General features: G+C 51.4%; 1 protein-coding gene across 3 annotated transcripts; it reads left to right on the forward strand.

The window, feature by feature from the left end:
- Positions 1-890: 890 nt before the first annotated feature.
- Positions 891-24,129, forward strand: MASP1 (MBL associated serine protease 1). 3 transcript variants are annotated; one of them, XM_058843631.1, is made up of 12 exons: positions 891-1,145; positions 3,552-3,777; positions 10,413-10,590; positions 10,852-10,983; positions 11,435-11,631; positions 11,916-12,063; positions 12,560-12,678; positions 13,536-13,614; positions 17,908-18,045; positions 19,021-19,095; positions 21,554-22,286; positions 23,567-24,129. In XM_058843631.1, the coding sequence occupies exons 1-12, from the start codon at positions 1,141-1,143 to the stop codon at positions 23,793-23,795; spliced, it is 2,259 nt and encodes a 752-aa protein (XP_058699614.1). In that variant the 5' UTR covers positions 891-1,140; the 3' UTR covers positions 23,796-24,129. The 3 variants fall into 3 exon arrangements, with proteins under 3 accessions (XP_058699614.1, XP_058699615.1, XP_058699616.1); XM_058843632.1 differs by having other exon boundaries at positions 892-1,145; positions 21,554-24,129; XM_058843633.1 differs by lacking the exons at positions 17,908-18,045; positions 19,021-19,095; positions 21,554-22,286; positions 23,567-24,129 and adding an exon at positions 15,250-15,791 and having other exon boundaries at positions 1,015-1,145.
- Positions 24,130-25,287: the final 1,158 nt, after the last annotated feature.

Raw genomic sequence — 25,287 nt, forward strand, 5'->3', positions numbered from 1 at the left:
TTGTTTTTGTGTGCCTTTTAACATGCCGCATGTGTATCCGTGCCTGCCGCTGGATATCTGTGTGGTTTACATTAACCAGCTCGAGCTGAAGTTGGTAAACAGCTATTAAAGTTTTGCTCCTCATGTGTCCAAGGAGATTTCTGAATGAGGGAGTCGCTTGCATCCTCTGACGTCCTACGTGTTATTCCCTTATTTGCAGGCCAGATAGATCTTCTTCCCACTTAGCTATGCAGACGGGAGTTTGGGTTGGTTTGTGCCTGGCACAGGGAGGGGAGATCAATCTCCCGTGGCTTAGCAGGGAGTGTTCATGTTTTTACCTGTTTCCTGAACAGGCTCAAAACCTGAAACTTTAAAGTTTTCGCTCCTGAGCAGAGTCCACTTCAAAAGCTGCTCTTTTGCCCTGGGACAAAATACTGGAATCTGGCAATTCCTTCAGTTCTACAGGAGGTTGCAAATTAGGGCTTCATTTTATTCAGACTGTCACAACTCCAAAGTTTCTTGGAAGCCAGATCCCCATCCCAAACGCTGCTCGGCACTAAGCAGAGATGCTTAAAGCAATTTCTGAGCGTCGGTCCCAGCAGCAGCACCACCACTAAAGCTATTTATCCCCGCACAGGTTTTTGGGAGGGGATTTTCACACATTCTTGTCTTCTGTTTTTGCTGGAGCCTCAGACCCTATTGAGAGGCAAATTTTAGCCATCTGGCAAAGCAGGCTGTGAGGGGGAAAAAAAAAGAGAGAGAAAACACAATGTGCATGGGCACACACATACACACACACACACACACACACAAAACTCTGGAGATTAGGGAAGACAAAAACTCGGCTGAATGCTGGAGCGCAGGGCAGCCCCGCGGCGGAGAGGAGGGAGAGGCGGGCGGGGAGGAGGGCTCGGATGCGGGCAGGTCTGCCTGCCTGCCTGCCTGGATGTGGGGAAGGCTGCAGGCACGGGAAGGCGTGACCTGCATGGAAAATGCCAGACAGCTCCAGACGCACTCACACATAGGCGCACACACGCTCGCAAATCTCCGGACAGAGATAAGGCGGACAGCGGAGCGCTGGGAAAGAGGCGAAGCCGTCCCCCGCAGGCGAGCCATCAATCCCCCGCACCGAATCCGCCGGGAAAGTCTCCCAGCAGCAAAATGAGGTGAGTTCCTCCGCGGGGCTGAGCTCCCGCAGCCGGCGGAGTCAGGGCACGGCCGGGCAGGGGGGGCTGTCCTGCTGAGGAAGGATTCCCGAGGATGACCGCGGCTCCAATTCCCGATCCCTGAGCGAACGAGGCAACGCTCACGGCCCGGCTTCGTGCCGCAGCCCAGCCTGCATCCCGGCAAAGCCAAAGGGACAGCCTGGCACGGGCACCGCTCTGCCACGGCCGGGGGAAAAGGTACGGGCGAGGTGGGACCTGCTGCATGCGCTTCTGTACATGGCACGGTCATTTATCACTTTCACATGAGGTTAAGACTTTCCTGTCATGGGGAAGAAGTTTGATGCTGTTTTGCCTCCGCTGCTTCGGGGAAAGCAGAGCCGCAGAAGAAAACAGCCTGTTGAAATGGAAATGGAGGAGGTGATGCCCATTTACACCAGCTCAGCATCCAGCCCCATGGATGTACTCTGACTAGAGAAGTAACAGTTTTTCCCTTCACACACTTTTTGTGGTTTCAGAAAAGCTGTCAGAAAAGGGCATGCTCAACCTCACTCTGTTTGAACGAAAAAATCAATCCAAATTTCTTAGCTCCCACTTACTTTTCTCTGTAACGAAGAGCTGAGAAAAGTGGTGGCACTACACAAATGAACCCCAGAAATTTACTGCCCTGGTTTTGAAAGAACACAGGTTAAAAATAATCCACTAATGCAGCTTCAATTTCCCCACTAGCATATCTAAATCAAGCCCTGATTTTGAAACCAGGTGTACGTGTATGTGTGAGTAGTTCCAATGTCTGTTGTTGCACACCTACAAGCCTTTGCCAGGCCTATTTAGAAATTTTCATCTCTAATGGCTCTTATTTCCTGCATGCTTCTTTTCTTTTGTATGCTCCACTATGTGTAAAGGGCCTGAGGTCCTCTCTTCTTTCTGGGTCCTATACAATGGCACAGGCTTTTGTGTTCACACCTCCAGCACGGGTGGTGTTCTCTCCTTGCACAGAGGAATACTCAGTTTGTGCTCCCTTTCATGTCAAATGAAGCTCGAGGCTGGCGTGAAGTGAGCTGGACCACCACAGATTAACCTGTTCTCTCTGCCCTCCTCTGGGGTAGATAAGTTGGTAACATGTTGGGACAAACTCTTCAGACCAAGATTTCTTTAAAAGATGGGTTTGATTGTTTTACGGATCTCAGTCTCTGCGTGCTTCTCTATTTTGGAGAGAAGAGAAGAGAAGAGAAGAGAAGAGAAGAGAAGAGAAGAGAAGAGAAGAGAAGAGAAGAGAAGAGAAGAGAAGAGAAGAGAGAGAAGAGAAGAGAAGAGAAGAGAAGAGAAGAGAAGAGAAGAGAAGAGAGAAGAGAAGAGAAGAGAAGAGAAGAGAAGAGAAGAGAAGAGAAGAGAAGAGAAGAGAAGAGAAGAGAAGAGAAGAGAAGAGAAGAGAAGAGAAGAGAAGAGAAGAGAAGAGAAGAGAAGAGAAGAGAAGAGAAGAGAAGAGAAGAGAAGAGAAGAGAAGAGAAGAGAAGAGAAGAGAAGAGAAGAGAAGAGAAGAGAAGAGAAGAGAAGAGAGATTACAACGAAGAGAAAAGAAAAGAAAAGAAAAGAAAAGAAAAGGAAAAGAAAAGAAAAGAAAAGAAAAGAAAAGAAAAGAAAAGAAAAGAAAAGAAAAGAAAAGAAAAGAAAAGAAAAGAAAAGAAAAGAAAAGAAAAGAAAAGAAAAGAAAAGAAAAGAAAAGAAAAGAAAAGAAAAGAAAAGAAAAGAAAAGAAAAGAAAAGAAAAGAAAAGAAAAGAAAAGAAAAGAAAAGAAAAGAAAAGAAAAGAAGAGGTAGAGTGTAACATGCAGGGCTGCAAAGCTGAGGCCTGGTTCCATCTTTGCCCAGCTGCAAAGATGTTTATTGAGAGGTAATGATCCAAATTTGGCAGGATAAGGCTCAGCAGTAGTAGTAGTAGTAATAATGATAATGATGATGATGATAATAATAATAATAATATAATGATACTTAGCAGTTATTGTCATGATGCTTTCACTAAATCGATTTAGTGAGCATCATTATTTTATTAAGCATGCTTATGTTTATTCTTCCATTAAATGAAGATTTGCCCACCAGAGCTCCATTGGTTAACGGATGTGTTGCCAATGGCTGCTCCTCCCAGAAGCACGGGAAACACCAAGCTCCTGCTGGCACTTCTGGCTGGCTGGGAGCTCTGGAGGTGCCTTTGCATCACTTGTGGCACCTGTGGTACCCACCTTTCAAAGGGACTTTCCCCTCATGGGGGCCACATGCAGATCCCACCTCCCAGGGGTTGCTCATGGTGCTGTACCTCCTCTTGCACGATCCACTTGGGAAAAGAGATGAGCCTTCCACAGGTATTGTCACTGCCAGACTTTCATTTCATCTCCTCACGTGTGTGTTCCAGGTGCCCCCTGGCCTGGCCCTTCTGTGCCTTGCTGCTCTGTGTGGCAGATGCTGTGGAGCTGACAGACATGTTTGGGGAGATCCAGTCTCCCAACTTCCCTGACTCCTATCCCAGTGACTCAGAAATGACGTGGAACATCTCTGTGCCTGATGGATTTAAAATCAAGTTGTACTTCATGCACTTTGACTTGGAGTCATCCTACCTCTGTGAATACGACTATGTGAAGGTGAGCTGTGACATCTGAGGGCTGATGGTGGGGTACACAGCTTGGCCAGCTGAGAAAGAGTAGTGCTGGAAAAGCTGGGAACAAGACAGCTTTCCCCATTTTATTTGGCTCAGGAGCTGTGAGTCCAGTGGAGCACAGGGAGAACACAGGTAAGCTGGCAGCATCCATTAGACCAACAGTGAGCAGGACACCAGAGTCAGAGCTTACCCACAGAGGAACAAATTTCTGAAAGTATTTGGGCACCTAATTCTTACTGCACCCAATGGGATTTTCACACCTATGGGCTGATAAAACACCTGTGGCTAAACACCAGTTTGTGCCACTCTGATGCCAGCAAGGAGAACCCCTGAGCTGGGCACACTTTGTCACCCATGGCTGTGGGTGCCTCTTGCAGCCAGCCTGGATCCCTGGCCACACTTTGCAGGCTCTTGGGACACCCTGTCCAGCCCCATGTGAAGCAAAAGGGAAAGGTTAGACCTGAGCTTGAGGCTGCTATGGAGGTTTCCAGGGAGCTGTCATGGCAAAACCTAAAATATTTCAGTCTGCTTCACTGCTGGGTGGTAACCCACCCAAAACTGTGATGGCCTCACACTGCAGTGCCGCAGCAAAACCTTGCCTTTACACCACAGGTTTCTCCAAGCCCTTCTCCTTCACATCCAGGACAAGGGCAGCTCTTCATATCTTTGAAAATATTCAAGTGTGGTGCTCCTGGCAGACCAGCAGTAGCAAGCAGGTGCTTTCTAGGTTGCCTGGCTGAACATACCTTACATCATCTCCCAGAACAAGCTCCACCCTGCCCCTCCACACAAGAGGCAGGTGGAGCTTGCTCCCAGGTCTGGAACCACAGAACTTGGCCCTGGTGCTAGCTGCCAGACAATTGGAATTATTGTTTTATTCTTGCCCTAAGAAAACAAAGCAAACATTTGTGTGTTTTTTCCTCTAGGATCTGTTGTTCCCTGCTTTAATTTCCCCTTTGTGCTGGCACTCACTCTGTTACTAACAGCTCTCATTGAGGTTTGATTAGCTCTTTCTGCTTCTCCTGGATCTTCTCCAAGCACAAGGGCCCAGGGACATATATAGAGATATATTGCTTTAAAACCCCAATAAGCTCAAGGAATGGATTTCTTGGAAACTTTCCCCATTCTAAGCTTTACCCCTCCTCCCACCCTTCACCCCTGCTCTTTTTTTCCTTTTTCATAAGGCTCTCTGTTATTTGGCCATGGTGCCAACTTGGCACCACAGCTCTCCCTGCCCCTGGATTTCCATAAGAAGGCGGTATTTTTCACAGGGATTTAGATCTCAGCTGTATAAATTTGCTCGGGGCTGTAACTCAGCTTGCAGAGCCTCCACCACAGAATTACATTTGAAAAGTGATGAAAATGGATGGATTACAGGAGATCCAGAGGTTACTCTGCTGGCTGAGGGTTCAATCTTGATGCTACTAAACCACTGGTTTAGAGAACATTAAGGAGAGCAGTGAATGACTCCGTGCCTCTTTTCCTTCTTGGGTTTGTGTGTCCAGCTCTGCCTGCACTAGTGCAAGGTGTAAAAACAATGTCAGTCTCCTCTTTGACAGAGGCCACAGTGCATGGCTGTAGAATATAACTATAGACCTGGCACATACAGGTGCTTCTCTGTAATATTCTGCTGGTGCCAGTGAGGAAGCTCAGAAACACAGGCAGCTCTCTGTGTTCCATGGTGCTCAATGGATTCCCCATCTCTGAACTTGTACCACTGCTTTCTGAGCTCATAGGTAACGTTAATCTCTGCAGCACCACCTGCCAGAGAATTGGACAGGGTGAATATATTATTATATTCCTCTGTGTGTGAAGAAACACCTTGTTTGTTCATGGTTTTCATCACCTTGGCTGCCATAAGAAGGAGGTTAAAAAGGGGCTGAGAAGATGGAGACTCAATTCAGGACAGGCAAAAAGCGCCTGTGCCCTGGCCTTTGCTGCCCACACTCCTTGGCTGCCCACACCGAGCTCTTAAGCACTATAGAAGCTCATCCCAAGTGGCAAGCTCAGGGTGATCTGAGCTGTAAACCTGCACAGACCTCTGCCTTCAGGGTGGTCTGCAGAAGGGAACAGTTTCCAGAGCTCTGAAACAATGGCTAATTAAAACAATAGCTGTTTATTTATATATATGCGCATGCACACTTGCGTGTGTGTATATATATATATATAAAAAGAATGTGGATCCTAAAGAAGTGCTCACAGCATGGGAGGCTTGTTTGTGCAAATGGGGATGGTGGAGAAGGGGAGATGCACTTTAGTAAGGAAGTGAGGCAGGAGGAATGGGAGGAGCAGCTATCCCCAAAATATCCACCTGGAGAAGCCCCCTATGCAGGTAGAAAACTTCAGTCACATGCTGGGAAGGCAAACTCTGGGCCTCAGCACATGGCATACAGCTTCTCCTCAGGTTTTGGATGGCTGCTGTCAGCCACCTGCCAGGTGCATGTGGACAGGGATGGAGCAGCCACCCACCCTGGGCTGCCCTCTTCCTGCTCCTTCCTTTTGCTGTGCTGCTCAGCAGGCTTTGCCCAGCTCATCACCATCCACAGGGAAGCAGTTTGGGGGTTCCTCATTTGCAGAGGGTTTCACCATGGTTTGCAAGCCTGCAGCACTGGCCCAAGGCACCCAAAAAGCCACAGCCCTGACTAGAAAATCAGGTTAAGTGACTTGAACAGTGTCACTGAGGAGCACTGTGGCACGGAGATGGGCAATGAAATCCTGGATTCTAAGGGGCCATCATGAGTAAATCTCCAAGCTTCCTTAAGAGATCTGAACCTGGGGACCTGTCTATGAGGTTTTGAACATGACTCAGTCAAGCCCTGGAATGAAATCAGCCACAAGAGCTTGTCAGCTAGCTACAGCCTTGATTGGAATGAAGATGGGGGACACCCAGTCAATGAGGCACTGGTTGGGGAATGCAGGATCAGGGAAAAAGCTTGTTTTTCATTCAGGGCACCACATGCCCAGCCTGGGACTGCAAGAAGGGTGATCAGGACCCATGTACACCTTCCTCTGTTCAAACAAGGAGAAAAAGCACAAACCAAGGTTTGGCATGAACTGGGGGTTCAGGAGGAAAGCATCCTCTTTTGGTCCTGTCAGCCAGCCCCAGCCAGAGGGTCATTCGTTCCGTGGGAGTGTGGGGATTCAAAACTCCAAAAGGAGCACTTGGATCCCCAGGAGGCAGCTGGGAGAAGAGAGAGCCCAGGGCTTCGCTGCTTGTCTTCCCCATCCTAACAGGTCTCTACAGAGGGTGTCTGATGGCACTGGCCACTCCCCTGTGCCGCTGGGGACAGTGCAGGGGGAGGAGGAAGACCAGGGTCTCTTTTCACCCCCTGCCTGGGTCTGTTTTCACCCCCAGCCTCTCCAGGGAACAAGCCTTGCCCAGAAATAGAGCATGTGGGTACAGCTGCCATGCGGGAGGGGACAGCCAAGCCAAATCCACAAGCACAGGAAAGCAGCCATCCTCCTTTGTCACCTATGGCAGGGCTGCCACCTATGTTCCCATGGAAATTCAGGGAAATTTCATGTTTGTGTATGAAAGGACCATTGATGTATCTTGGGGAGAAGATCTCCAGGACACTTAGATGTAGGCTTTTGCAGGGGCTGTCCCTGCTTCATTCGCAGCACTCAGCAGCAGCTGCATTGTGAGAGAAAAGCCCCGTTGCTCTGGGTGTTGCCTTTTTGCCACTCTGCGGGGGCCACCGTGCCCTGCCCTGGCTCCGAGCGTCTCCTCCCCATGTCATGTTCCCAGTGTCTTCAGCCCAGCGCTGCGATTTCTCTGCCTAATGAGCCATTTATATATATTACAAGTGGTATGTTTGGCCTTCATCAGTCCAATTAGTGCATTCCTGGAGGGCTGGAGAGGGGGGGCTGGTGGCGGCTGTGTTTCCGTATTGCCGACTGCCTGCTCCTCTCCGGCAGCAGACACCGAAGTGCCGGGCCAAATTCCCCTCGGTGTTTCTGGCATTTCATTAACCCCCTGGCTGCAGGAGGCACCTCCACAGCATCAGTGCTTCCCGGCATCCCCAAGAGCCCAGCCCTGGGGCAGCCCTCTTTTTCCTGCCAGCCAGGGCATCCCAGCTCCTGCCCCCGAGGGGGGAATCAGTGTGGGGCAGAGAGGGGTCCCGCAGCTTGGGACACCCCTTAGACACAGCACCAGCCAAAATGCAGAGGCATAGAGCCATGGCCAGAGAGGGACTCCAATCTGCCTCCATCCAGAAAGGCAGAAGTCTTAATGAGGTACTGAGGATGCAAGAAGAAACGGGGAAGACAGCAGGAGGCATTGGCAAGGGTAAATTTAAGGCATAAGGGTGTCGCTGTATTTTATTTTTCAAAGGAGGATTCTTTCAGCGTATTTTTATAGGGAATTTATCTGTGGCAATTGATATTTCCCTCAGGGACACATCTTCTCTAGTGAAAACGTCGACATCGTGACCCGAGAGAGAGAAACTCCAAACAAACAACCAGGATTTAATTACCAGCCTGCTCGCTGGATGTAAATGATCTACAAGAAAGTATACAGTCCCCAGCAGAAGCAGCAAATATTAACCAGGGATGATGACCTCTCTGTTTAGTTTACTGCTGAAGGGCTGCCTCTGCTCCCTGTGGCTGGGGCATGGGACCCATCTCAGATAAGGGGCTGTGGATACCTCCAGTGAGGAGAGCACAGCTCTCCCGGGGCCCATCCTGCTGCTCCAGGGCTGCATCCAGGGATGCTGGGGGCTGGCTGGAGCATCCTCCAGCTGAGACACAGGGCACTGGGAAGATTTTCCCGCACTTCAGGAATGCTGTACTGCAAGTCCTGCACTCTCTGGGGCTGAAGGCGAGGAATGGGAACCCACACGGTGGCTCTTGAGCCCTGGCAGAGGTGACAGCCCACCATCCCCACACAGAGCAGCTGGCTGGAAATTCCTCCTTCCCACAGACTTCCGTAAGAAAAAGCATTTTCTGTGGAAGAGGCTGTGTCCCACGTGCTGGTGCAGCTAAGTCTGCACCTCAGGGCTGAAATGCCTTTTTCCTTCGCTTCTGGTGGTGGCACTCCCGTTTTTCAGTCTGAAACACTATTTCATTTCAAAACAATCTTTCAGATTTAAAAGCAATTCTAAAGCACCACAGTATATTTCAAAGGGATTGAAACCAGATGGAGCCCAAATTGTTTTCTTTTTTTGCCCCAGAATGCTGCTACAACAAAAAAAAAAAAAAAATTCAATTGGGTTTTTGTCCCCAAAGCAGGGTGCGTGTTTTTTCTCAAAATTCCCAAAATTTATCATCGGAAAGTGTCTCTCTTTTCTGGCCAGCTCCAGCTTGTATGAGAGGATGGAAAATATCTGGAGGCAATGTCAAGGCATGCTGAGTTGCCATTTCCATGTTGGCTTTCCCTGGTGTGAACGAGTTTCCGCCTGTTTGTTCAGCTCTGGGAAATTTCCCTCTCAGCCCCAGACCCTCCCCAGAAGGCACATCTTGAGGGTCTCTAGGTGCAAGGGATGGAGTCAGAGAAGGGTCTCATCTTGCTGAGGCCAAGCAAGCCAGGGACAGCATTCCAACACCTCCAGGACCCCATGGGCCCCAGAGCAGATGACTATTTTCCCCAGGCATGTGCTGGGGGGCTGCGGACTTCATTACAGCAGCAATAGTGGTGGCTTGGCTCAAGCGGTGGTGGGCTGGCTGGTGGTGTTCATCACATTCCTCTGCCGAGGCTTATTCATATTCAAATCCCCTGGGGGAGAGCAGGCAGGGTGCTGGGAACGGCCTGGGAGAGGTCGGGGTTGAGACAGGGGTTGGGGATGGGATGTGTAGGAGAAGGAGGTGGATCAATGCTGGAGAAAACTGCCATGATAAAGGAAAGGAGAGGGTTTGCAGGGAAAACTGAAAGTTTTTCTGCAGGGATTACAGTAGTTTAAGGCACAGATAAGGCAGTGTTTTAAAGGGATGCACACAGAGACTACTGAATGTGCTGATATGACAATAGGGCATCCTGGCTCATCATTCCCATTCCTCAGCCCTCTGGGTGCATGGTCAGAGTCCCAGCAGTGCCTGGAACTACAGCTCTGGAGCCAGACAGAGAGCCTGGGTGGGAGGGACAGGACCAAGTTTGTCCAAGGCAGCCCAGGGAACAGAAACAAATTACAGCTGCTGCTTTGAGCTGATGCAGAACCAATAGGCAGGGACTCCTCTAGGCCACTCACACAGATGCTTGCTGTCTGGATCAGTGTTTGAGCCATGGGAAGAGGTGAGGGGAAGCATCTCAGGTACCACCAGCTCTGAGTGGGAATGACACAGGCAGCCCAGGGCTGATTTTCACACCCCTTCTTCTGCACTGCAGCCCCATGTCCTCATCCCACCTCCCAAATGGGCTCCCACCCTGCATCCTCCCCTTACACCCCCCAGCTCCTCCCTACACCTGCTCTTGGCATCTCCCTCAGAGGTGCCTCCAGGCAGAACAGGCAGACCTGAGTCCCTGTGCCCCATGGAGACACTGGGGAGTCCTGGCAGGGGACAGCCTGGGCAGGCACAGGCAGAGGTGTGAGCTCCTGGACACAGAGGATGATTCTAATCCCAGCCTGACCTCCCCAGGGAACACACAGCAGGCTCTCCAGGCTCACCCCTTCTTTCTGCTAACAGATTGAAACTGAGGACCAGGAGCTGGCAACCTTCTGTGGCAGGGAGACAACGGACACAGAGCAGGCTCCAGGGCAGCAAGTGATCCTGTCACCAGGGCCCTACATGGGGCTCACCTTCAGGTCTGACTTCTCCAACGAGGAGCGCTTCACCGGCTTTGATGCCCATTACACCGCTGTGGGTAAGCAGCATTTGAGCCTGCATGGCCAGATTGCTAGGATACAGAACCAGATTTGCAGGGACCACATCCCAGGTCAGCCTTGGGTTCCCTGGCAAGAGAAGAACTCATGTGCAGCCCTTGGGCCATGTGGGACTCACTGGGTGCTCATGCGACCCACCAGATGGGATAACAGATTTCTTGGTGTTGTGGCAAATGTCCCCATGAGGAGTGACATGTGGACAGCTGCAGGGTGACTTCCCTTCCTTGTTAACTCCATTCTAGATGTGGATGAGTGTCTGGAGAAGAGTGATGAGGAGCTGGCTTGTGACCATTACTGCCACAACTACATCGGCGGGTACTACTGCTCCTGCAGGTTCGGCTACATCCTCCACTCCGACAACAGGACCTGCAAAGGTACCACAGGCACAGCCCTGGCACAGGGATGGGCACAGAGGGTCCCTGGGTAGGCATCACACCTACCAAGCACAGGCAAGACAGCACTTTTTTGCTGCCAGGAGGGATGGGGTGCTTCTTCCTCTACAAACCAGTAGTCTGGGACTCCTTCTCCCAGGGGCTGTGCTCCTCAGCTAAGCTCTATAGACCTCCTCAAGTCACAGAAATTAAAAGGTTTAGTCCCTGCTCTGAATCTGCATCATGTAGATTAGCTGGGACTAGCCCTCAGCCCAAGGCTTCTGTGCCATGAGCATATTTAGAAGTTGGCTGTGTGAGATTCTCCCTGCATGGATGCATATTTGGGATCCATGGATCCACCCAACAGACCCCACTCCTCTGGGAGGATTCCTGAGTATGGTCAGGGCTGGGACATGACTGTCAGGGCCCTGATGGAGCCATGGCTGTGTTTCAGTGGAGTGCAGTGACAACCTCTACACCCAGAGGAGTGGGGTGATCACCAGCGCCGACTTCCCCAGCCCCTACCCCAAGAGCTCAGACTGCCTGTACCGGATCGAGCTGGAGGAGGGTTTTTTCATCACCCTGAACTTCGAGGACAGCTTTGATGTGGAAGACCACCCCGAGGTGACCTGTCCATATGACCACATCAAGGTGAGCTGGGCTCTGCACACTCCACCTCTTGCCTTTTATGTGCTCTGGTGATGGGATCAAAATCACCCCAGTCCAAGCAGGGATGATGGAATCAGCATGAGCCCTGTGCTCTATTGACCCCGTGTCTCTTACCACATCTGCTTGTAACCCTTCTAGCCGGCGGTGACCCTCTTTCTGTTCACATCCCCCCAACACATGGTGCTTAAACCCCACTTCAGCCCCATCCACTGGCCTCAGGGATCAAAGAGCCCCCTCCTATCACCCACTCATCTTTGCCTTGGCAGATCAAAGCAGGTCAAAAGGAGTTTGGACCTTTCTGTGGAGAAAAGTCCCCAGGACGCATTGAAACCCAAACCAACAGCGTGCAGATCCGCTTCCACAGTGACAACTCTGGAGAGAACAGGGGCTGGAAGTTGTCATACACAGCAATTGGTAACTCCTGCTGCTTTCCTCTGTTTTCTGGGCTTGGGAACAGGAAGGGCTTTATAAAGCCTGCAGGTGAACACCATGAGTTTAGTGGTCCATGATCCTGTCTCCAGCAAGAATCTGTTCCAGAAATCATGATGGGGAAGGCATAAAATAATACAGAGCCCTCCCTCCAAAGGGTTCTTTTTTACCCTACAACAACTGGGCTCTGAAACAAGACCATATTGTAAAGCAGAGCAATTTTGGGCAGGATAATTGCACAAGCTACTGTTATTAGCTCCCAGATTTGTAATGCTCAAAGCCAGAGAATTACAGACTGAAAGAAAGACATGGAGCCTCCATGCCTTCTAAAAGAGCCTGGCTGAGCCATGCCAGTGTAGACTAAGAGTGAAAGCAGGGCAGAGGTGCTCAAATTCTGCTACATGGGCTGGGTGGAAGGGCTGGGGCTTTACATTTGCTCCATTTATTCCTCTGTTTAACTTAATTTGCTTTTTATTCAAAGGAAACCCATGCCCACTGGTGCAACCACCGATCAATGGGAAAATTGAACCTTCTCAAGCCAAGTACACCTTCAAAGACCAGGTTGTCATCAGCTGCAACACTGGATACAAAGTGCTGAAGGTATGGATTGACAACACAGAGCTGAGAATATGGGTAGGAAGAAGAGGATACTTCCTCTCAAAGCCATTGCATGTCTGGCAGAGTGAACACGATCACACATCATCCTCACCCCCTTCCCAGGGGCAAGGAAAACCCCTTCCCTGACAGCCAACACCTTTTCTTTCCAAAGACACAGAGGAAAAGAGGACATAGCATTTCCCTGAGCCACCTCTCAGCATCCCTCCTGAGCCAGTAAACTCGTAAAAGGTCAGGCCTGGCACCTCTGCCAGAGAAAAGCTCAGCAAAAGCTCTGAGGCAGCTGCCAGGGCTCTGCCTGCCCCCCACCTCAGTGGGCACTGTCTCAGTAGCCCTGCAGAGGCCAGCCTCCACTGCCTGGGAGGTCCTCGGGGACTTGGGGACAGCTTCAGCGAGTCAAGGGGGGCAGGATTTTGGCAGGCTCTCTCTGGGAAACAGCTGAGAACCACAGAAAGAGTGGCTGACTCATGGGGTGGCTGTCTTCCCTCCAAGCCAGTAGCCCACTTTGACTTCCAACACGGACTTGGGTATTTCTCTGATCTCCTCCCAGTCCCATCCTCATGCAGAGCTGCCTCCTTATCCATCTCGTCATTTACAACAGGAATAAGTGACTCCAGTTCTTTGGCTTTCAGCATGCCACTGAGTTGCTGGCAGCAAGAAAACTCCTCAAGTTTTTCATTATGATTTTATTGCAATTTTTAGCTAAAAAAGTTCTCTTCCAGGGGATGCTGGATATAACTTGACTAAATCACCAAGAAATTCCCTTTTTATTGAGAGATTTGTTTCTTTGCCTTGAACAATGGTAAGGTTTTGTGGTTTTTTTGTTGGTACCTTTTGCACAGGATAACGTGGAAAGTGACTCCTTCCAGATCGAGTGTCTGAAGGATGGCACATGGAGTAACAAGATCCCTATCTGCAAAAGTAAGGACACCCTTCCCTACCCTGCCAATGTCCTTTTCCTGCCAAAATCATTTCATGCTAATGGAAGCTGCCCTGCCAGAGTGGAGTTCCTTACTCAGAGACACGAACCCAGCCAGAGAGCCTACGTAACCCTGCAAAGCTCTTTTGGCTTTTTCTTGGATAACATGACGGGGCTCAGGCCAAATGCCACAAGCAGGAGATTGGTGCTTTTATTTAGATTACTCATATAACTTGATTTGTGAGCCACTTTGCTGTCTCCCTGTCAAAGAAAGAGCAAGCCTGGCTCTTGAGAACTGTCTCTGTCAGGTAAGCCTGGGACAGTGTGGGATAATCTAGTTCCTGGTTCAAATTTCCTTTCCAATGGAGGCTATTAAAATGCAGGGCATTAGAGAGGTCCCAGGTACCAGCCTAAACTGGGCACTGCTCAAGTAAGTGAGCGGGGAGAGAAAAAGGTCCAAATGTTTACAAACCTTAAAATGGGAGAAAAGGAAAGAAGAAAAGAAATACCATTTGAAAGGAAGGGTGATAATCTTCTTTCATCTAACCCAGTTTTTCTCTCAGCTGGGGCTCGGGAGATGTACCTGATCACACCTTTTCCCTTTCCCCCAAACCTCTCAGAGCTCAGGGAGGCTCTCACTGCTACTCAGTGCTGTAAGGCTGGCCTGGAGAGGAGAAAAGCAGCAAACATGGTCAGAGATTGTCCCAGGTCCTTCCAGGAGAGGCAGGAGAGGATGCTGTCTAGTGGTGTTGGGATCCAGGTTCTCCTCATCTGGGCAGACTCTTTTTCTTTTAATAATATTGTGCATCTTCCCTTGGCAGATACAGTATATCTGGAGTTCTAATTCATGTTTTTTCAAGCCAAATGGAAATTGGGAGCCTCTCAGACTTCATAAATAGATTAGTACCTGAAAGGTCTCCTTAAAAACCACTGGAGTCAGTGATGCCTCTGCCCTACTGAGGAACTCCCCACTCCAACACTCACTACCACAGATTCCTATTGATTTTATCCAGCTTGAACAGAGATCAGAGAAAAATTTGCGTTGTGCAAAATTAGAACAAAATCTAGGTACTTTTAACACCATTTAAAAAAAAAAAATCCTTTTTCTTTTTTTCTTTTTTTTTTTTTTTTTTTTTTTTGAGAAAATTTAAATTATTACCTGCATTGTTTCAGCTGGGCTGGAACTATTTCCTTCTTGTGCAATACGACTCATCATACTAAATTTCTAAGACCTTTTTGGTCTTAGAAAAGCAAAGAAGCCCCTAAATAGGAAATTTAGCCCTCCAGACTGCAAAGACTCACACCTCCCCAGCATGTCTGTGAGAGGCAGGGCACAAACAATGCAGAAAATAGAAGACTTCTCAGCAAAGTGGATAAAATCCAGCTCCATAGCCTGGAGAGGCTAAAAAGACACCTGTGTCCAATGCCCCCAGGTTGCCCTGGCTGCACAGAGCGAAGGGGTCCCCAGCAGGGCCATGGCTCCACTGGCATCCACGGCACCCTGGCACGGCTCACTGGGAGCTCATTAATGATTTCTGGTGTTTTGGGGGCTGGGTTTCCTGCATGTCTCTCTCTGCTCATCTACTAATTGGGCTTTCTCTCTCTGCTCTCCTCCTTCCCCTCTGCTTTCGGTGCAGCTGCAGATAGAGCCGACAACCAGACAGAGGGAAGAGCCGGCTCGGAGCAAGTGGCCGCGTGAGGCTGGCGCCGGCCGTGCCGCCCCGACGGGCAGCCTGTCTCGATGCCCCTCTGATCTGTCCAGTACCCAGGGCAGGTTCCCTTTCCACTGGCCTGGCTGCCAAATCCATCTCTGTGGCTTGTCTAACCGGCATGGCACTCTTAACCCCCACACGTGGTGCTTTGTTAACTCCATCTCAAGAAGGGTGAAGGAAATTGGCATTGAGTCCCCCTTTCCCACTGACACAGTGCCCCACGGGAAGGGACCCCAGCTGGCCCCAGCACCGCTGCCTGGGGACCATGTGCTGCTGCCAGCTCCCAGCATTTCTGCATTCCTCCCTCTCCACTCGGTCTCCTGGGGAGCCTCAGCTCCCCCTCCGAGGCAGCCGTGCAAGGATCGTGGCACGGCCGCCCGGTTGGTTGGTTGGTGGGTTGGATTCAGTCTCCCAATGTCCTTCCTCACTGGCCCAGTGTCACAAATAAGAAACACTCCTTCCTCTCCTCTCTCCAAGAGTCCTGGTGCCTTTCAGACCCCCCAAACAAGGAGGCCTGGAGGATGGGTTGGCACCACCAGCCCTTTCCTGCAGGCACCGAGCCCTGGCACTGTGACAGGGGGATGGATGTTTCTCCACTTCCCCTTTGCTCCCCACAGCTGGCCTGGCAGAGGTGAGGATGGACTGGCCTCAGGCTGACTGCAGCTGAAGGAGGCCAGAGCCTGGTATCTGGCCCCATTCACATCCCCAGGAGCCATGGGCACACACCCTGGACTCCCTGGGTCATTGGAGGCTCCACTAGGAGGGTGCTGGCATGTGGACCAGAGGCTGGGAAGGAAGGAGGATGAGGAAGTGTGTGTTTGGGACATCAGTCCACTTCTGGTCCTACAAAGACAGAGATGCTAAATGCCCCTTTCCCGGGGGAAAACTCTAGAAAGGCTTATAGAACGAATGCTCTCCCCTCACCCTGTCGGCAGGACCTGGGACACTGATGCAGCAACACCTCTCTACAAAGGTCCATTCTCCAGGCATCAGGCCTGCCCAGGTCTGAGGGACACACAGGGCTGTGTGGGCCAGTGAATGCTGCCTTGCAGCAATAAACAAGCCCAGAGCACAGATGCAGGCCAGGATGATCCCCTGACATTCATTCCGTCTTTCCTGCAAGGAAACAGGTACACAGAGTCTCCACCCAGCCTGCCTGCACCTACACACTCATCCTATCACTTGCTGTCCCTACAGACAGTGGAGGGGACCCTGGTGAATGGTAAGCTGCAGTATTTTGCCATAAACCAGGCTTTTTTCACCCAAGGAATTAGGCAATCCTGAGCAGTGGCACATAGCCCTGGTTCCAGCTACTATGTCTATGAATTCTCTCTTTATTAGCCTGTATCAGTTAGGACTGCTGTCCTCATTCCCTTCACATCCTGGAGCACATGGGAACCAACAGACCTCACATCATCCCTGATCCACAGGACCTGCTCACTGCAAAGTCACCATTTCCCTACTCAACCCCTCATCCTAAACATAGCAGAACCCAGCTCCACAGCACTGCATTTCTTAGCAGGATCAGACCCTGGCTTCTGCCCTCCACTGGGGCAGGTCACCCAGGATGGGGTAGGGGAAGGCTGCACAGCATCACCTGAATATGCTGTCAACTGCCCATGTGGTAGGAAGGCTCAGCTCCAAGGAGGTTACCCCTGGATTTGGCAGATGAACCTCCCACAGCCTGGGGTCCTCACTGGAGTATTTGGCACAAGCCTAATAGGGGGGACAAGCTGTGGGGAGAGGCTGGGCAGAGCACACTGAGGGATCATGGGGAGAAAGGGACCCATGGGACAGGCCATGGGGAAGGGCAATGGCACCCCAAAAATCATCTCACTCCATCACACCCTTAGTCAAGACCAGGGACTGGTGAAGCAGAGCCAAATCTGCTGATGTCTTGGGGGATGGAGCAGGTCTGGTCTCACCCACACGTACAGGCCTCACCCCTGCCTGCAGACCAGCCAAGCCACACTCTCAGTGTCCTTCACAGGACAGCCAGGACCCAGGGTTGTTCCACCTGATCTGTAAATGCTCATCAGCACAGTTCGGTGAGCAAGACCAGAGCAGGAAGGACAGGGCTGTGCTCTCAGCAAAGAGAAGCACCCCGATGCACAGCTGGTGAATCACTGCCTGCGTCTCCCTGCACACCACTACAATGCAGAGACACACTGTGGGACCATCTCACAACAGACCTCACCTGCCAGAACAGGTTTCTCCTCTCACTGGTGTAGCAGAGAGATCTTGCACTACATGGAGGGGCTCCTGGGCCCAGGGCCTCCACCAGTGCGAGCGGTGTTGGTCACACAGCCTGGGGGTGGGACATGCTGCTGGTGTTCCACAGTCACACTCATGATCTGCCTGTGCAGGGTGGCCTTGGGAGGGTTTCACAGAGCCAGGCTGCCCTGCCAGGACAGAGCCTCCTGCAGTGCCATAGAGAAAAGGGATAGAGCATTATACAGGCCCTTGGTCCGCCCTACAAGACCACCATCCCATGCCAAAGGCCAGCACTGCCTTGCCTGCTGGCTGGCTGAACACCCCAAGATACAGCACAGGGTTCAACCCCCCTTCTGTGTTGGCTTTCAGTTGCTGACTGCAAAGCGCCGCCGGAGCTGGAGCATGGCTTTGTCACCTTCTCCACCAGGAACAACCTGACCACCTACCAAGCAGCCATCCAGTACCACTGCCAGCACCCCTACTACCACATGGCCCCCAACAGCACCGGTGAGCAGTGGGGCCAGGCCATGTCCCCACGGCACAGTGAGGGTGGGCACATGGGATGCAAGTGGGGGGAGCTTGGGATGGCAGCTCCAGGGTGTTTTACAAGCAGCAGGCTGTGGGTGTAGCCTACACATACCAAACCCTTTGTCTGCCCTGCCTGGACTGCCAGACTGGACAAATCCTGCTCCACAACGAGGTAGGATGGAGTTGGCCCTGCTGGCTGCTTTGCCTGAGTGTTTCACAGCCTTGGGAGAGCAGTGTGGGTGTTCTGCCTTCTTACCCTGCCATCTGCTCCCTGCGGACTACAGGATTTTCTGTCTCTGTGAAAGGAGCTGCTACTGGAGAGAGCACCAGGTCCAGCAGCCTCTGGAAGGGCACTGCAAGGCTTATCCCAGCACCCAAATGTTCAGCACAGACAAAGTTGAACAGACAGCAGTGGGGTCATTTCAGACTGAGTTTATCCTGTCAGCCCCCTTGGTGCATAACTACAGAAAAACCACAAGGTGGTTTATCAAGCACCACAGTGCTCTGTACCCTCCAGACTCAGTTCTGGACAGTGGAAAGGGTGCATACACAGCCCAGCCCTTCTCCCTTCTCCTCCCTCAGCAAGAAGCCAAAAGAATTCTTCACATTCTTGTCTCCCTGCTTTTATCTCCCTGCATATGGTCCCAGCATCACATAAGAATTAGCAGAATGGGCATTGGCAGCATTTTTATGTGGAGGTAGCTGCCAGCAGAGGCTGAGGCTATAGCACAGCCCTCCAGACAGCTCAAGGCAATGAAATGGAGGATGGAGACATGTCCCTGCATGGGGGCAGGGCTACCATGGTCCCCCGGGAATGGAGCACAAAAAGGGAGGTCACTTCCTGCTCTGAAAAAGGGTTCAAAGGGCCCTGACAGCTGGGCAAGGTCTCCTCACTGGAAAGAACAGTCCCTCACGCCAGGACCAGAGCTCAGCTAACACTTTGCTCTCTTCCAGCCACCTACACGTGCGATGCATTGGGGCAGTGGAGGAGTGAGGAGCTGGGGACCAAGCTGCCATCCTGCCGACCAGGTACTGCTGCTGGCTGCCTGGTTCCTGCAGCCAAGGGTGACACGCAGGGACACACAGGGAGGGGCTGCTGCCACGCTGCTCCTGGTGACAGTGCCAGCTATACATCCCAAGTGCCACAATGCATGGCCAGGAGGGTGGTGGGGACAGAGGCTATCTCAGCAGGCCCAGACTGTCAGGGTGCAGTGGTGGCACCGGGGTCACAGCCATCCCAGCTGTCTGGGCTCCCCAAACTCCCCCACAAGGAAACCAGCATCCCACTGGCCATGTTCAGCCCCCAGCATCCCTGGAGGTGGTTTTAGCCAAGAGCAGAACTTTACCTGGCTGTCATCTGCACTGGATGTGTACACATCCAGTAGCAATTATCACCTCTTCAAGCCTTCCAGAAGCTGCTTTACAGGGAAGGAAAAGTTCCAAGTCTTTGAGCAGTGGCAGAAATGTTTGCAGCCAGCAAGTTTCCAGGCCAGGCACCTGCTCGGGATTAAACAAAATTCTCTGGGAGAATTTCTGGCTGTAGCCAAGCATGGGGCCAGGCTGGCTGGCACATCAGGGGCCTGGAGGCAGCTTGGGTGTGGATTGTAATGGGATGTGCAGCAGTGGCTCTCCAGAGGGGTGCAGGGATCCGGCTGCTGTGCAGCAGCTGCAGCTGCAACCACCCTGGGGTTCAGACACTGGCCCAGCCAATGGAGGGTATCTGCTCTCCAGCCATGCTGAGACACTGCAAGGCTAAAGGAAGGACTCCTAAGATTCCCTGCATCCCACAAAACTCCAAGACCAGGGCTCTGGCTGCTCTTGTTGTGGCAGCTGCTCTGTGCATCGCTGCTTGATGTTTCAGCCTGAACTAATTTGAGCCGGGAGCATACAGGGACAGCTTCGGGGCCATAGCTGCTTTCATGGGCCATTTCCAGGCCTTGTGATTAGTGACAGGAGTCAGAAAGACTTCAGGAAAATGGAAAATCCCAGAGAGAGGGTGACGCTCTCCTGAGATCGGCATCTGCAGGCAGCAGCTGGCCAGCTGCTCTTCAGATCTTCCCCTGTCTCACGCACCTCCCCATCAATAGGAGCCTCTCTTCCAGGCTGCTCCATGCCTGCCTCTGCCATTAGTGGGAGCATTTGCAGCCTGGTCAGCATTTTTGATATGTAATTTAATAGAACAAATATTTGGCTGGATGTACTTCCTCTAAAAGCATCTCCCTGGGACAGCCGTCAGCTTCAGTGCAGCAGAGCAGCTGGGCTGGGACCCAGGAATTCGTTTCCTGAGCGTGTTTTCTATTCCTTTCAGCACTGGGAATGACAGAGGTGCGGAGCACACACAGAGACACATTCACCATGATCCCTCCATGCTAGAGTTACATTTTTTCTAGAGACAGACCCCAGCCTCAACAAATCCACATTATCAGCTTCCAGTGCTCCTGTCCTGGTTCCAAGACTGATTCTCACCCTGACCCCACCACCTTGAGGGTTCAGACCCTCTGTTTGTGAGGCTTTGCATCCTCCCCTCACAGCACAGGTGGCATTGAGGCAGTTCCAGCACTTTCCATGGAGGATATGGGGATTTTTTGCAGACTGAGAGGGATGAGAACAGCACTTGAGTTGCTGTGGTTCAGGACTCTTCCAGATGTAAGACAAGCCCAAATGGACTCCCACAACCTCCCAGTGACATCAGCATCCCCAACCCACCTGAGAATCCTCCTCCACAATGCTGCCACAGGCAGGAATCAGCCCCACCACCAACAGCCATGTCCCAAGGCTTTAGATCCCTGGGGACAGGATTGTCCCTCCCCACCCTGTCCATCTTCTTAGAGACACCTTCAGCATCCTGATTCTCTTGTCTTCCTAACACCATGTCTAGATAAAGCTCCTGCAAGCAAAGCAGGCACCATGTCAGGGCTCTTCAGGCATTAATTCTGGGTCTGTTGAAGAGCTGAGCAGAGAGGGTCTGTTTTTTTCTGGCTGTCAGGATTGTGAGTGATGAGATGCAGGAGTAAAGCCCATGGTGCTAGGCAACGTCCTATGGCCAAGCCTTCTCCAGCCACAGCAGCTCCAGGAGGACAAATGCCATGGCTGTGAGAACACAGACCTCATGACAGGTCTCAGAGTGAGGGGTGAGACTGGGTTGATGTCAAGCTCCCACCATCATTCCCCTGGGTCTCTTGGCACACTGAGCAGGAGTCAGGCAAGTGCCTGAAAGGTCTGGGAAGGGCTGGGTGAGCTCACAGGTTACAGTGAGGCTACAAGATTACTCATTTGGCCTTTCTGCTTCTTAAATTGTGTAGATCTAGCCAAATCACTCCAGAAACTGAAAATGGAAAGAAAAACAAAACCTAAAAGGACAAAAGAGAGAGTTTGGTTGGAAGATAACCACGTGGCATAACCTACAGGGTTTGTTTTTGGGGTTTTTTTTCATTTGTTGCCTAAATAAATAAGCTGGAAGTAACTGTCCTGTTCCTTCTGTCCCCAGTGTGTGGCCGGCCAGCTCGTCCTCTGCCCGGCATCATCAAGCGCATCATCGGCGGGCGGAACGCGGAGCCCGGCTTCTTCCCTTGGCAGGCCCTGATTGTGGTGGAGGACATGTCCCGGGTGCCCAACGACAAATGGTTCGGCAGCGGGGCCCTGCTGTCAGAGTCCTGGGTGCTGACGGCCGCCCACGTGCTCCGGTCCCAGCGGCGGGACAAGACCGTCATCCCCGTCTCCAAGGAGCACGTCACCGTCTATCTGGCCCTTCATGATGTGAGGAACAAGATGGAAGCTGTCAACAGGACGGTGGAGAGGATCATCCTTCATGAGGAGTTTGACATCCAGAACTACAACCACGACATCGCACTGGTCAAGCTGAAGGAGAAGGTGACCATGGGGAAGTATGTCATGCCTGTCTGCCTGCCCCAGTTTGAGCATGAGCTGGAGGGGCCTCACCCCAACACGCTGGGGCTGGTGGCTGGCTGGGGGATCTCCAACCCCAACATCACGGTGGATGAGATCATCAGCTCAGGCATGAGGACCCTGTCTGACATCCTGCAGTACGTCAAACTGCCTGTGGTGCTGCACGCCGAGTGCAAGACCAGCTACGAGTCGCGCTCAGGCAACTACAGCGTGACCGAGAACATGTTCTGCGCTGGCTACTATGAGGGGGGGAAGGACACTTGTCTGGGAGACAGCGGGGGAGCCTTCGTCATCCAGGACCCAGGAACGCGGAGGTGGGTGGCCCAAGGGCTGGTCTCATGGGGTGGCCCGGAGGAGTGCGGCAGCAAGCAGGTGTATGGTGTGTACACCAAGGTCTCTAACTATGTGGACTGGGTGGAGCAGAAAACAGGCTCCTCAGAGAGATGGACACTTCTGGACCCAGAGCTGGAGAGATGAGTGACTAAGCAGCCTGCTGCCACCGTGGCTCCCTTTCCTCTTGTTGTTATTGTTTAATGTGCTCCAGACTCGGGTCTTTCGCAAGCAATAGCCACGATACTCCACGCATGCCAAGCCCTTGCCAGGTCATTTGTTTCGCTTGGTCCCCCATCCCTTTGCTTGCGTTCTTAGGAAATGCTTGCTAGGGAGCTGGAGGGAGGGGGCAAAGGACAGGATCTCAGCTGGTGTCTTCCGCATGTGCTGCCCATCTGCAAACCTCACCCACACTCCAGGGAACTGCCCTCCGAGCCAGGAAAAAGGCACAGCAATTGAGGCAGCGTTTCCCTGACACCAAAGCTTTGTACCGTGCACAGGGAATTGTCCCTACCCCCAGGACTCTCCAGCCAATTCTATCCATCAAAAGATGCAACTACAGAGCTTCAGAGCCTATGGACAGTGCAGGAAATCCATGTGGGCAGGCCTGGGCCTCACAGGTTCCCCGTGCTGGTGAGCCCCTTTTCTGTGCAAGGAGTAATGAGAAAGTCCTAGGAGTTTGCCATTATTTTTATATACAAATTAAAGTCCCTTCCTGGTGGCATCTCAGATGATATCCACCTGGTTCCAAAGATGTAAGGATGCATCCACATTTAGCTCTAAACTTCAGCCATGGCTGCCAAGACAGCACCAGCCCAAACAGGATACCTGTACTCCACCATGTGGGATGAGTGACCCACAGAGGACACGAGGACATGGAGCAGGGTTTGGACTCAGCATCACCCTGACCTCCAGCCACAAAAATTTCTCCAGTCTTCTATCACTTGAAGCCCTCTCTAGTCCCACCCTGAGATTAGCTCTGTGGTTTCCAGCCACAGCAGACCTCCCAAGGAAAGTTTTCCATTACAAGACAGCTTCACATTGGCTGTATCTAATACTTATTTTCAGCAGAATGATTTCATATAAAACATTCTTCCTTGGCTTTCATCTCTTTCTCAGGGGCCTGGTTAGTCCTGCATGACAGTTTATTCATTCTTGCAAGAACCTAGTCCCTTTTAACTGCTTTTGAGGCCACTGATCTAGCTGATTTACAAGTTACCAGTGATGTTCAGTGTTTGCTCATGGCTCTTGTGGCCTATTGCAGGTGTCCAAATCCTTCTAGACTGACTCAAACCCACCAAACACACCAGAAGTATTCATATCTCCCCAGCTTCCCTCCATGGCCCATGCAGACAAGTCCCAACAAGGAACAAGGTCAGGTGAGCTGTCCTTCCTTCAGCAGGGACACCTTCTCTTCTATTTGCCAGCAAAGCCCTCCTATAGCTGTAAGCAACATGCAAAAATTACCTGCTGTGCTCTCTGCGTGTCTGTAGCCTCCTTCAGACCTTTCTTTCTCCTCCTCCTCCTCCTTTGGTTTTTCCATGAAAGGAAGAAGCCAACAGTGGATGAACCACTCTGACATTTTGCTATTATCCAAAAAGCCGGTTGTAGGACTTGTAGAGGAGCAGAAGGCCTAAGGATGGTTGAACTTGCAGATACACTATGAACTGTACTCTTGGCTATGTCATGTAACTGCAAGGTATTTTTTAATATATATGTATTTCCTTTTTTTATATATATTACATTCTGTAAAATATCTGGTGTCAGGTAAGGATGGTTCTCTCAGTCTTCCTCCTGAGAACAAAATAAAACTTTTGTATGTACTGAGCTTGTGCTCCAAGGCTTTTATTCCAAGAGGAACACGGTCAAGTCTGGTTGCTGATGTCTGCTATGCACGCCTGCACTCCCAGGAGAATCCTCACACCATCCCTCACTCCGACGGCTGCTCAGCCTTGGCCTGTGCAGCTTCTTGGGCTGAGACAGACCCTGAGCAGCCCCTGAATACAAATCACAAAAAAAGGGCAACAGAGGAGGACCTGCCTTCAATTATTTATAGCCTTAGCACATCACTGAAGATGAGGGTAGTGGCAGGAGGAGAGGGCTGCAACCTGTTTGCTGAGAATAGCAATTAAGTCTGAATTCAATTGACATGAGGAAAAAAATATGAGGTGTGTGACTTTTGCTTTAATAGATGTGAAAAATCAGCCCATCCTCACTAGTTGTTGGACTGAGAGCATGTCCTCACAGCAGAGGACCTGCAGGGAACTCAGATGTAAGCTGAGGCAGGGACAAAACTCTGCCAGACATCTCTGTACCAGAGACTGTGAGAATCTACACTCTGGAGGGAGATTAAAATGATGGGGACTGTTTCCTCCCTTGTGCTGGGTTATTGATCCCTATTTTCCAATGGCACAGAACTGAAAAACAGCACGAGGCTCCTCTGTTTTGATGGCAGGGAAGAGGGTGGTGGGTCTGGCTCGCTAACACATCCAGAGACATCACAGGAGTAAAGGAGAGGAGAGAGAATAAGCAAAATAAAGGCATGGTCCCCTGAGCATTAAACCATCGCCTGTAGGATCTGAGCCCAGACAGCCCTGGGGCACATTAAAAAATATTGCTGTCCTTTAACAGATCACTGATAAACACACTCTCCCCGCCTGCCGTCAATAGCTTTGCCGGGAAATCCCCGAGCCAGCCCAGCCCTCGCCCCCTGCTCACGAAGCTGCGGCTGCCGAGCGCCAGCCCCGAGCGCCCCTCGGGCTCTGCGGTGGGCTGGGAACAGGCAGCCGAGGAGAAAAGGGAGACTAACAATGGGCTTCGTATTTTCTGGCACCTCGCAACCTGCCAGAGTGGTGAGAGCTTCTCTCCAGGGAGACAGGCGCGGAGACAGCTATTTATCAGTCTGGCTGTGGTGGAAAGCCAGCAAAACATCCCTGGGTGAAGTTTTTCGCTGTCCCTGGCTGTGAGCACCAGGCGCGAGCTGAG

The sequence above is a fragment of the Poecile atricapillus genome, chromosome 8 (genome assembly GCF_030490865.1).
Source record: "Poecile atricapillus isolate bPoeAtr1 chromosome 8, bPoeAtr1.hap1, whole genome shotgun sequence".
NCBI classification, from domain to species: Eukaryota; Metazoa; Chordata; class Aves; order Passeriformes; family Paridae; genus Poecile; species Poecile atricapillus.